Source organism: Entelurus aequoreus, linkage group LG09 (assembly GCF_033978785.1).
Source record: "Entelurus aequoreus isolate RoL-2023_Sb linkage group LG09, RoL_Eaeq_v1.1, whole genome shotgun sequence".
NCBI classification, from domain to species: domain Eukaryota; kingdom Metazoa; phylum Chordata; class Actinopteri; order Syngnathiformes; family Syngnathidae; genus Entelurus; species Entelurus aequoreus.
The window spans coordinates 71,472,470-71,485,614 of NC_084739.1; the positions used below are offsets into that span (position 1 = coordinate 71,472,470).

General features: G+C 36.0%; 1 protein-coding gene across 3 annotated transcripts in view; it reads left to right on the forward strand.

Annotated features, from left to right (window-relative positions):
• dachc (dachshund c) overlaps positions 1 to 12,673 on the forward strand; it is a 137,141-nt gene extending 124,468 nt beyond the window's left edge. For all 3 annotated transcript variants that reach the window (XM_062059288.1, XM_062059289.1, XM_062059290.1), the window contains one exon: positions 12,339 to 12,673. In XM_062059288.1, the coding sequence (XP_061915272.1) occupies positions 12,339 to 12,376 (38 nt within the window). In that variant the 3' untranslated portion in view covers positions 12,377 to 12,673. The remainder of the gene's footprint in view (positions 1 to 12,338) is intronic.
• Positions 12,674 to 13,145: the final 472 nt, after the last annotated feature.

Genomic DNA, 13,145 nt, shown 5'->3' on the forward strand with positions numbered 1-13,145 from the left:
CAGCACAAATCATACATACATGTATTATTTTGTAGTTTGGAATGTTACAGAAGTCTTGATCAAGTGAAAATTTACTAACAGCAAACAATATTTGCTGTAAAAATAAAATAAAATAAACACTATATTTATTATTAACATCTGGAATGGACTTATGCTGTCTTTAAATTAAAGTGGAGTGGTAAATGCTTCTTTTTTCTTTTTTTCTGGGCAACAGATTGTGGCCTTAATGGTTTCAGTTAAGCTCATGCCGCAGTATTTTGGATGATGCAGACACGTTTGTTACTGGAGACTTTGTATGTGCTAGTACGATAAAAAACAAAAAAGTTTGAAGTTTCCTGATTGGAGCATTGGCTGATACTGGTATTGATCTGAAAACGATATCAGCACAAATCATACATACTTGTATTATTTTGTAGTTTGGAATGTTACAGAAGACTTGATCAAGTGAAAATTCACCAACAGCAAACAATATTTGCTGTAAAAATAAAATAAAATAAACACTATATTTATTATTAACATCTGGAATGGACTTATGCTGTCTTTAAATTAAAGTGGAGTGGTAAATGCTTCTTTTTTCTTTTTTCTGGGCAACAGATTGTGGCCTTAATGGTTTCAGTTAAGCTCATGCCGCAGTATTTTGGATGATGCAGACACGTTTGTTACTGGAGACTTTGTATGTGCTAGTACGATAAAAAAAAAAAAAAAGTTTGAAGTTTCCTGATTGGAGCATTGGCTGATACTGGTATTGATCTGAAAACGATATCAGCACAAATCATACATACTTGTATTATTTTGTAGTTTGGAATGTAACAAAAGACTTGATCAAGTGAAAATTCACCAACAGCAAACAATATTTGCTGTAAAAATAAAAAAAACCCCACTATTTATTATTATCATCTGGAATGGACGTATGTTGTCTTTAAATTAAACTGGAGTGGTAATTGCTTCTTTTTTTCTGGGCAACAGATTGTGGCCTTAATGGTTTCAGTCAAGCTCATGCCGCAGTATTTTGGATGACGCAGACACGTTTGTTACTGGAGACTTTGTATGTGCATGTATAATGCAAATATAATGATTTAACACTTGTTTATGTCGACAAATGTCATGTTTTAGTCTGCGATATTGTTCAATTCAGGACTGATTATGTATGTTTACCTCTCACCTGACATTTTTACCTTTTGTAAATGACTTGGCTAAAAATCAATCCAAGTTTATTTATACAGCCCTTAATCAAAAGTGTCTCAAAGGGCTGCACAACGGAGGACATCACTGGCTGTCCAACTTTGAACAAGTAAACATATTTGTACAAAAGCAGTGAAGTTGTCACGTTGTGTAAATGCTATATAAAAAGAGAATACAACAAATCCTTTTCAACTTATATTCAATTGAATAGACTGCAAAGACAAGATATTTCACGTTCGAACTGGTAAACTTTGGTATTTTTTGCAAATATTAGCTCATTTGGAATTTGATGGCTGCAACATGTTTCAAAAAAGCTGGCACAAGTGGCAAAAAAGAGTGAGAAAGTTGAGGAAAGCTCGTCAAAGACTTATTTGGAACATCCCACAGGTAGGGATGACGTTCGAAACCGGTTCTCCCGGTTGTTCGATAAGAAAAGAACCGATTCCATGGACTCTAATCCCTTTTTTGAGAACCGGTTCCCGTTATCGAGGTCACTATAGTAAAGGAAAAGAGTTGGTTCTTTATTCGAATCCCTGGGAACGAATCCCGTCCGACAAGAAATGCCCTGTGGGACATCACAGGAAATGACGTAGCTCAGTCTAATGACACAAGCAGCAAAAATAATGGACCGGGAAAAAAACGCCTCAAGGCATGGCTATTCACCTAGAGCAGGGGTCACCAACCTTTTTGAAAGCAAGAGCTACTTCTTGGGTAGTGATTAATGCGAAGGGCTACCAGTTTGATACACACTTAAATAAATTGCCAGAAATAGCCAATTTGCTCAATTTACCTTTAACTCTATGTTATTATTAATAATTAATGATATTTACACTTAATTGAACGGTTTAAAAGAGGAGAAAACACGAAAAAAAATGACAATTCAATTTTGAAACATAGTTTATCTTCAATTTCGACTCTTTAAAATTCAAAATTCAACCGGAAAAAAGAAGAGAAAAACTTTAAAAAATAATTTATGGAACATCATTAGTAATTTTTCCTGATTAAGATTAATTTTAAAATTTTGATGACATGTTTTAAATAGGTTAAAATCCAATCTACACTTTGTTAGAATATATAACAAATTGGACCAAGCTATATTTATAACAAAGACAAATCATTATTTCTTTTAGATTTTCCAGAACAAAAATTTTAAAAGAAATTCAAAAGACCTTGAAATAAGATTTAAATTTGATTCTACAGATTTTCTAGATTTGCCAGAATAATTTTTTTGAATTTTAATCATAATAAGTTTGAAGAAATATTTCACAAATATTCTTCGTCGAAAAAACAGAAGCTAAAATGAAGAATTAAATTAAAATGTATTTATTATTCTCTACAATAAAAAAAATACATTTACTTGAACATTGATTTAAATAGTCAGGAAAGAAGAGGAAGGAATTTAAAAGGTAAAAAGGTATATGTGTTTAAAAATCCTAAAATCATTTTTAAGGTTGTATTTTTTCTGTAAAATTGTCTTTCTGAAAGTTATAAGAAGCAAAGTAAAAAAAAAATATGAATTTATTTAAACAAGTGAAGACCAAGTCTTTAAAATATTTTCTTGGATTTTCAAATTCTATTTGAGTTTTGTCTCTCTTAGAATTAAAAATGTCGGGCAAAGCGAGACCAGCTTGCTAGTAAATAAATACAATTTAAAAAATAGAGGCAGCTCACTGGTAAGTGCTGCTATTTTTAGAACAGGCCAGCGGGCTACTCATCTGGTCCTTACGGGCTACCTGGTGCCCGCGGGCACCGCGTTGGTGACCCCTGACCTATAGTGATCACAGAGACAGCTTGTTTTTGTGTTACTGTATATATTTGTTTTTCTGGAAAAATCCCACTTAATATACTTTGGGTAACAACAGTCAATATTTATTTATTGTATTTTTTTAGGGGGGTAACAGTCAATATTTATTTATTTATTTTTTTCTTCGTATAAAATAAAAGTGAACTTTTGTTAAACCAAATATTGTTTTTTTCCATATACAACAACCTATCTGGACTCGATAAGAGAATCGTTAAGGAATCGGTTTGATAAGAGGATTCGATAAAGGGCTCGAACTCGATAATTTCTTATCAAACATCATCCCTACCCATAGGTGAACAGGCTAATTGGGAACAGGTGGGTGCCATGATTGGGTATAAAAGCAGCTTCAGTCGTTCCCAAACAAGGACGGGGCGAGGGTCACCACTTTGTCAACAAATGCCTGAGCAAATTGTTGAAGAACAACATTTCTCAACAAGGAATTGAGGGATTTCACCATCTACGCTCCGTAATATCATCAAAGGGTTCAGAGAATCCGGAGAAATCACTGCACGTAAGCGGCAAGGCCGAAAACCAACATTGAATGCCCGTGACCTGTTGGCATATTCGCTAATGCTAACGACACTAGCTTGATTAGCACGTTCAAATATGCATGAGAACACTCCTACAAGACATCACACATGGGACAGTTTAGTAAGTAGGAGTTGTTTTAGTTATATTGTAAAACTAACATGGACCAATACTTCCGGTTCAGTGAACAAAACAGGAAGTACATTTTCAAGTTAAAGTACCAATAATAGTCACACACACACACTAGATGTGGGGAAATGTGTCCTCTGCATTTGACCCATCACCCTTGTTCACCCCCTGGGAGGTGAGGGGAGCAGTGAGCAGCAGCGGTGGCCGCGCCCGGGAATCATTTTTGGTGATTTAAACCCCCAATTCCAACCCTTGATGCTGAGTGCCAAGCAGGGAGGTAATGGCTCCCATTTTTATAGTCTTTGGTATGACTCAACCCGCAGGACCTGCATTTAGCAAACTTGTCCAAAGGATGGCGCCATAGCACAAACAATAAGGCTTCCTTTTCCGGTGTTGTATGAAAACTATTTGTTGAATACGAAACATCACGGCCGTGAGCAGAGAAAAAATCCGTAATATAGCCGCACCGTTTTATAAGCCGCGGGGGGGAAAAGTAACAATAATAATAATAATAATACATTTTATTTGGTATAGCGCTTTTCAGAGTACTCAAAGACGCTTTACAGGATAAAACATTCAAATATAAAACAGTTCAACGTTATAATATAAAATGCAGGAAATATAAAAGCAGCGGCTAATAGTCTGGAAAATACGGTAATACAAAATTTAAAAAACAATCAATTGCATTTAAAAGAGACAGTAGCTGTTTTTTGGGGGTCCCAGTCTGTGGAACGCTCTCCCTGACCACCTGAGGGCACCACAGACTGTTGATGCTTTAAAAAAAAGGCTTAAAAACTAGAGATGTCCGATAATATCGGCCGATATATGCGTTAAAATGTAATATCGGAAATTATCGGTATCGTTTTTTTTATTATCGGTATCGGTTTTTTGTTGTTGTTTTTTTATTAAATCCACATAAAAACACAAGATACACTTACAATTAGTGCACCAACCCAAAAAACCTCCCTCCCCCATTTACACTCATTCACACAAAAGGGTTGTTTCTTTCTGTTATTAATATTCTGCTTCCTACATTATATATCAATATATATCAATACAGTCTGCAAGGGATACAGTCCGTAAGCACACATGATTGTGCGTGCTGCTGCTCCACTAATAGTACTAACCTTTAACACTTCATTTTACTCATTTTCATTCATTACTAGTTTCTATGTAACTGTTTTTATATTGTTTTACTTTCTTTTTTATTCAAGAAAATGTTTTTAATTTAGTTATCTTATTTTATTTTATTTTTTTAAAAGTACCTTATCTTCACCATACCTGGTTGTCCAAATTAGGCATAATAATTAGGGATGTCCGATAATGGCTTTTTGCCGATATCCGATATTCCGATATTGTCCAACTCTTTAATTACCGATACCGATATCAACCGATACCGATATCAACCGATATATGCAGTCGTGGAATTAACACATTATTATGTCTAATTTGGACAACCATGTATGGTGAAGATAAGGTACTTTTTAAAAAAATTAATAAAATAAGATGACTAAATTAAAAACATTTTCTTGAATAAAAAAGAAAGTAAAACAATATAAAAACAGTTACATAGAAACTAGTAATGAATGAAAATGACTAAAATTAACTGTTAAAGGTTAGTACTATTAGTGGAGCAGCAGCACGCACAATCATGTGTGCTTACGGACTGTATCCCTTGCAGACTGTATTGATATATAATGTAGGAACCAGAATATTGATAACAGAAACAAATGGGGGGAGGGAGGTTTTTTGGGTTGGTGCACTAATTGTAAGTGTATCTTGTGTTTTTTATGTTGATTTAATTTTTAAAAAAAAAAACAAAAAACAAAAAAAAAACGATACAGATAATTAAAAAAAACGATACCGATAATTTCCGATATTATCGGACATCCCTAATAATAATGTGTTAATTCCACGACTGCATATATCGGTTGATATCGGTATCGGTAATTAAAGAGTTGGACAATATCGGAATATCGGATATCGGCAAAAAGCCATTATCGGACATCCCTATTAAAAACCCTTTTTTTAGATGTATGCTTACTAGTTTTAGCTACGCTATTCTAATTATTTGTTTATTTTATTTGTTTTAATACACTGTAGCACTTTGAGGTTGTTTACTCAGTGTAAAGTGCTTTTTACAAATACAATCTATTATTATTATTATTACGTTGTGGTCGTTTAGTTTGTTTTTCTCTAATCAGGATATAAAATGCCATGAAATAAAAAGGCTGTTTGTCAAGAGAAGTGATGTAATATAATATCAGGCTTGATGTTCGAAGGCGGAGGTGATTATTGATCCTTCTGCCCCGCATGCAGACGCCGTCTGCCGGAAGGTTCCACTTCTCAGAAAGCGCCGCCCGCTGAGCGCCATGCAGTTAATGCAGAGTGACGTTTAATAGAAGTCTCTGTCTCCATGGCGATAGATGAACGACAAAACACCTCAGACAGCGCCAGGGAAAGAGCGGCGGTCTGCAGACCACCTCTGAACCCCCCACCCCCCAGCGGAGCGGACCCCGGGGCCCCCGCAGTAGACAGCTCGCTTGTTCCAAGGCCCTTACCCCCCCCCCCCCCCCCCCCCCCCTTCTCCTTTTAATTGAACGCCAGTGAAGCAAGAAGAGAAGTGGCCACTAATTAACGGCTGTCTTAATTGTTCTGGTGATGAGTTTGTTTGGACATCATTTGCATAATTAACAGGCTGTAATAAATCATTTAAAGGGGAATTGTCTGTCAGACAGGATGTGCTTCCTTTGTGCCAGGAAGTTTCATCGCGGGGATCAAACCTGCAAACAAGATTAAAAAAAAAAAAAGCCAGACTTTTTTTTATTGGCGTACAGTCCTGCTCAAAAGTTTACGTACACTTGTAAAGAACATCACGTCATGGCTGTCTTGAGTTACCAATCATTCTTATTTTCTTGTGATGTAGTGATTGGAGCACATACTTGTTGCTCACTAAAAAACATTCATGAAGTTTGCTTCTTTTATGAATTTATTATGGCTCTACTCATGTCACATGACCAGGAGGAGGGAGTCCGAGACAGAGGGACGCTTCAAGCTGACCACTCCAAAAAAAAAAGAAACATACTTGAAAATGTCAGAGGAATTCTCTCCCACACATGATATGTTTAGAATAGAATAAAAAGTAAATTCATTATTATTCTTAGTTTGTATTCTAATTAGGGTCCAATAAGTCCAAATAGCAAAGAGAAATAAAAAAAAAAAAAGCATGTAAACAAACAGCTTGGGCCTTATGAATTTATTATGGCTCTACTCATGTCACATGACCAGGAGGAGGGAGTCCGAGACAGAGGGACGCTTCAAGCTGACCACTCCAAAAAAAGAAAAATACTTGAAAATGTCAGAGGAATTCTCTCCCACACATGATATGTTTAGACTAGAATAGAATAGAAAGTAAAATCAGCCTAAAGTTTCCTTTCTAAAGTCTTAGTGGCCACATGCGTGGACATCACCTTTCAGCTCTTATTTCCACAATTGTGTACACTACTGAATTGGGGTCTTATGGCCACTTATGTGGACACTTATACTGCCATCTGGTGGTGTCAGAAGAGTATAACATACAATGGAATTTGGGGGGGGGAAAGTGTAGAAATAAGAATTAGCATGTCACTAAACATGAAGTACACATTTGTGTACTTATGGACTAAGTACATCATATCAAAAAATGATTCTTAGTTTGTATTCTAATTAGGGTGCAATAAGTCCAAATAGCAAAGAGAAATACATTTAAAAAAAAGCATGTAAACAAACAGCTTGGGCCTTATGAATTTATTATGGCTCTACTCATGTCACATGACCAGGAGGAGGGAGTCTGAGACAGAGGGACGCTTCAAGCTGACCACTTAAAAAAAAAAAGAAACATACTTGAAAATGTCAGAGGAATTCTCTCCCACACATGATATGTTTAGAATAGAATAGAATAGAATAGAAATTCAGCCTAAAGTTTCCTTTCTAAAGTCTTAATGGCCACAAGCGTGGACAGCACCTTTTAGCTCTTATTTCCACAATTGTGTACACTACTGAATTGGGGTCTTATGGCCACTTATGTGGACACTTATACTGCCATCTGGTGGTGTCAGAAGAGTATAACATACAATGGAATTTGGGAGAAAAAAAAGTTTAAAAATAAGAATTAGCATGTCACTACACATGAAGTACACATTTGTGTACTTATGTACTAAGTACATGATAGCAAAAAATGATTCTTAGTTTGTATTCTAATTAGGGTCCAATAAGTCCAAATAGCAAAGAGAAATAAAAAAAAAAAAGCATGTAAACAAACAGCTTGGGCCTTATGAATTTATTATGGCTCTACTCATGTCACATGACCAGGAGGAGGGAGTCCGAGACAGAGGGACGCTTCAAGCTGACCACTCCAAAAAAAAAAAAAAAAAATACATGAAAATGTCAGAGGAATTCTCTCCCACACATGATATGTTTAGACTACAATAGAATAGAATAGAAAGTAAAATCAGCCTAAAGTTTCCTTTCTAAAGTCTTAGTGGCCACAAGCGTGGACATCACCTTTCAGCTCTTATTTCCACAATTGTGTACACTACTGAATTGGGGTCTTATGGCCACTTATGTGGACACTTATACTGCCATCTGGTGGTGTCAGAACAGTATAACATACAATGGAATTTGGGAGGAAAAAAAGTTTAAAAATAAGAATTAGCATGTCACTAAACATGAAGTACACATTTGTGTACTTATGGACTAAGTACATCATATCAAAAAATGATTCTTAGTTTGTATTCTAATTAGGGTCCAATAAGTCCAAATAGCAAAGAGAAATTTAAAAAAAAAGCATGTAAACAAACAGCTTGGGCCTTATGAATTTATTGTGGCTCTACTCATGTCACATGACCAGGAGGAGGGAGTCCGAGACAGAGGGACGCTTCAAGCTGACCACTCCAAAAAAAAAAAAAAAAAAAATACTTGAAAATGTCAGAGGAATTCTCTCCCACACATGATATGTTTAGACTAGAATAGAATAGAATAGAACGTAAATTCAGCCTAAAGTTTCCTTTCTAAAGTCTTAGTGGCCACATACGTGGACAGCACCTTTTAGCTCTTATTTCCACAATTGTGTTCACTACTGAATTGGGGTCTTATGGCCACTTATGTGGACACTTATACTGCCATCTGGTGGTGGCAGAAGAGTACAACATACAATGGAATTTCGGGGAAAAAAGTGTAAAAATAAGAATTAGCATGTCACTACACAAGAAGTACACGTTTGTGTACTTATGGACTAAGTACATCATAGCTAAAGATGATTCTTAGTTTTTATTCTAATTAGGGTCCAATAAGTCCAAATAGCAAGGAGAAATAAAAAAAAAAAAAGCATGTAAACAAACAGCTTGGGCCTTATGAATTTATTGTGGCTCTACTCATGTCACATGACCAGGAGGAGGGAGTCCGAGACAGAGGGACGCTTCAAGCTGACCACTCCAACAAAAAAAAGAAACATATTTGAAAATGATATGTTTAGAATAGAAAGTACTTTATCGATCCCTGGTGGGAAATTCAGCCTAAAGTGTGCTTTAGTGGTGAAGATGAGGTCAAATGATGAGTCACAATTGGCTAAGGTTAGGGCCCAAACATTACGGACTGGCCAATCAGAGGCAAGATATTGAAACCAGGAAGCAAAATCCTAACAGTCACGCACTCATGTCACATGACCAGGAGGAGGGAGTCCGAGACAGAGGGACGCTTCAAGCTGACCACTCCAAAAAAAAAAAAAAAAAATACTTGAAAATGTCAGAGGAATTCTCTCCCACACATGATATGTTTAGAATGGAATAGAATAGAAATTCAGCCTAAAGTTTCCTTTCTAAAGTCTTAGTGGCCACAAGCGTGGACAGCACCTTTCAGCTCTTATTTCCACAATTGTGTATACTACTGAATTGGGGTCTTATGGCCACTTATGTGGACACTTATACTGCCATCTGGTGGTGTCAGAAGAGTATAACATACAATGGAATTTGGGGGGGAAAAAGTGTAAAAATAAGAATTAGCATGTCACTAAACATGAAGTACACATTTGTGTACTTATGGACTAAGCACATCATATCAAAAAATGATTCTTAGTTTGTATTCTAATTAGGCTCCAATAAGTCCAAATAGCAAAGAGAAATACATTTTAAAAAAAGCATGTAAACAAACAGCTTGGGCCTTATGAATTTATTATGGCTCTACTCATGTCACATGACCAGGAGGAGGGAGTCTGAGACAGAGGGACGCTTCAAGCTGACCACTTAAAAAAAAAAAAAAAAAATACTTGAAAATGTCAGAGGAATTCTCTCCCACACATGATATGTTTAGAATAGAATAGAATAGAATAGAAATTCAGCCTAAAGTTTCCTTTCTAAAGTCTTAATGGCCACAAGCGTGGACAGCACCTTTTAGCTCTTATTTCCACAATTGTGTACACTACTGAATTGGGGTCTTATGGCCACTTATGTGGACACTTATACTGCCATCTGGTGGTGTCAGAAGAGTATAACATACAATGGAATTTGGGAGGAAAAAAAGTTTAAAAATAAGAATTAGCATGTCACTACACATGAAGTACACATTTGTGTACTTATGGACTAAGTACATGATAGCAAAAAATGATTCTTAGTTTGTATTCTAATTAGGGTCCAATAAGTCCAAATAGCAAAGAGAAATAAAATAAAAAAAGCATGTAAACAAACAGCTTGGGCCTTATGAATTTATTATGGCTCTACTCATGTCACATGACCAGGAGGAGGGAGTCCGAGACAGAGGGACGCTTCAAGCTGACCACTCCAAAAAAAAAAAAAAAAAATACATGAAAATGTCAGAGGAATTCTCTCCCACACATGATATGTTTAGACTACAATAGAATAGAATAGAAAGTAAATTCAGCCTAAAGTTTCCTTTCTAAAGTCTTAGTGGCCACAAGCGTGGACATCACCTTTCAGCTCTTATTTCCACAATTGTGTAGACTACTGAATTGGGGTCTTATGGCCACTTATGTGGACACTTATACTGCCATCTGGTGGTGTCAGAAGAGTATAACATACAATGGAATTTGGGAGGAAAAAAAGTTTAAAAATAAGAATTAGCATGTCACTAAACATGAAGTACACATTTGTGTACTTATGGACTAAGTACATGATATCAAAAAATGATTCTTAGTTTGTATTCTAATTAGGGTCCAATAAGTCCAAATAGCAAAGAGAAATAATTAAAAAAAAAGCATGTAAACAAACAGCTTGGGCCTTAAGAGGTTTAGTGATGAAGATGAGGTGCAGGAAACCCACAATAATGCGTGTCCTTCCTTGGCCATATTTAGACTAATGTATGCCTTTAGAGCAGGGGTGTCCAAAATTTTTCCACTGAGGGCCGCACACGGAACAATTAAAGCATGTGGGGGCCATTTAGATTTTTTTTCTTTTCAAACCATAACAAAATATACCGGTATGCATTTTTTATTGATTTTACCTTTAGGGGTCCCGGGGACCATAAAGGGTCTCAGTCATTAAAATGTTAAAAATAAGTCAGATTATTATTATTTTTAAATTATTTAACGCTTACAGTAAATCTCTATATCAACTTCAAGTTGATATAAAGTAATACAAATTTAAAAAAAGGTTTTATGGCTTTTCTGTCAAAAACAACTTAGTTTTTTTTTATAGTAAAACTGAAATATGCAGTATTTAGTAATTAGAGCCCTAAAAGATCAATAATGCAGGACACCATTGATTTTAATTCTTTTGATATGATGTACTTAGTCCATAAGTACACAAATGTGTACATGCTAATTCTTATTTTTACACTTTTTTTCCCAAATTCCATTGTATGTTATACTCTTCTGACACCACCAGATGGCAGTACAAGTGTCCACATAAGCCCAATTCAGTAGTGTACAACAGTGGTCCCCAACCTTTTTGTAGCTGGGGACCGGTCAACGCTTGAAAATTTGTCCCACGGACCGGGGGGGGGTTGATTTTTTTTTTTTTTTTTTTTTTATAAAGAAATACAATCATGTGTGCTTACGGACTGTATCCCTGCAGACTGTATTGATCTATAATGTATATATTGTGTTTTTTATGTTGATTTAATAAAATAAAAAATAAAATAAAAATTTATTTTATTTTATTTAAAAAAAAATTAAGTTTCTTGCACGGCCCGGTACCAATCCGCGGCCCGGTGGTTGGGGACCACTGGTGTACACAATTGTGGAAATAAGAGCTAAAAGGTGCTGTCCACGCATGTGGCCACTAAGCCTTTAGAAAGGAAACTTTAGACTGAATTTCCCCCAGGGATCAATAAAGTACTTTCTATTCTAAACATATCATGTGTGGGAGAGAATTCCTCTGACATTTTCAAGTATGTTTCTTTTTTTTTTTGGAGTGGTCAGCTTGAAGCGTCCCTCTGTCTCGGACTCCCTCCTCCTGGTCATGTGACATGAGTAGAGCCATAATAAATTCATAAAAGAAGCAAACTTCATGAATGTTTTTTGTGAGCAACAAGTATGTGCTCCAATCGCTACATCACAAGAAAATAAGAATGTAAAGTCCAGACAGCCATGACATGATGTTCTTTACACGTGTACGTAGACTTTTGATCAGGACTGTATTTAGCGCACTAATGGCGCAGGTGAGCAGAGTGAAGTTGACTCTCATGGAGTGTTTGTGTCTTGCAGAAGGCCGAGTGTTCCTGCAGGCTGCTGGGATGTTCTGAAGACTTCTCCTCCTCCTCCTCCTCACACTTTAATTTATCACCAACTTTTATTCTGTGCTTCTTAGTTGTTTCTGTTCTTTGTTTCCCACATGAGCCGTGTAAGAGAGCTGTGTACATATACTTTGCTTTTCTTCTTCTTCTTCACAAAAGGCATGTTGTGTCGTGCGTACATGTGTGTGTGTGTGTGTGTGTGTGTGTGTGTGTGTGTGATGCAGTAGGCAAGTACATGTGTGTGTGTGTGTGTGAGTGCTGTGTGTGTGATGCAGTAGGCCAGTTTCAGTTTGACACAAACAATACAAAGACTTTTTATGAAAGTGCTGTTTTGGACTCTTTTTTTCTCTCCTCACATTTCATTGTTCTCCTGTATTTTAGTTGATATTGTCAGGAAAACTTTTGTTGCACAGTAAATGCCGGTCGGAGCTTGTCTACCCGTCACTCAACACACACGCCTGGCCTCTGAGCCGCCGTCATCAAACATGACATAAAGTGTGATTACACTAAATTCAAAAGTTTGAGTTAAAATTAGGGATGTCCGATAATGGCTTTTTGCCGATATCCGATATTCCGATATTGTCCAACTCTTTAATTACCGATACCGATACCGATATATACAGTCGTGGAATTAACACATTATTATGCCTAATTTGGACAACCAGGTATGGTGAAGATAAGGTCTTTTTTTTTTTTTAAATTAATAAAATAAAATAAGATAAATAAATTAAAAACATTTTCTTGAATAAAAAAGAAAGTAAAACAATATAAAATCAGT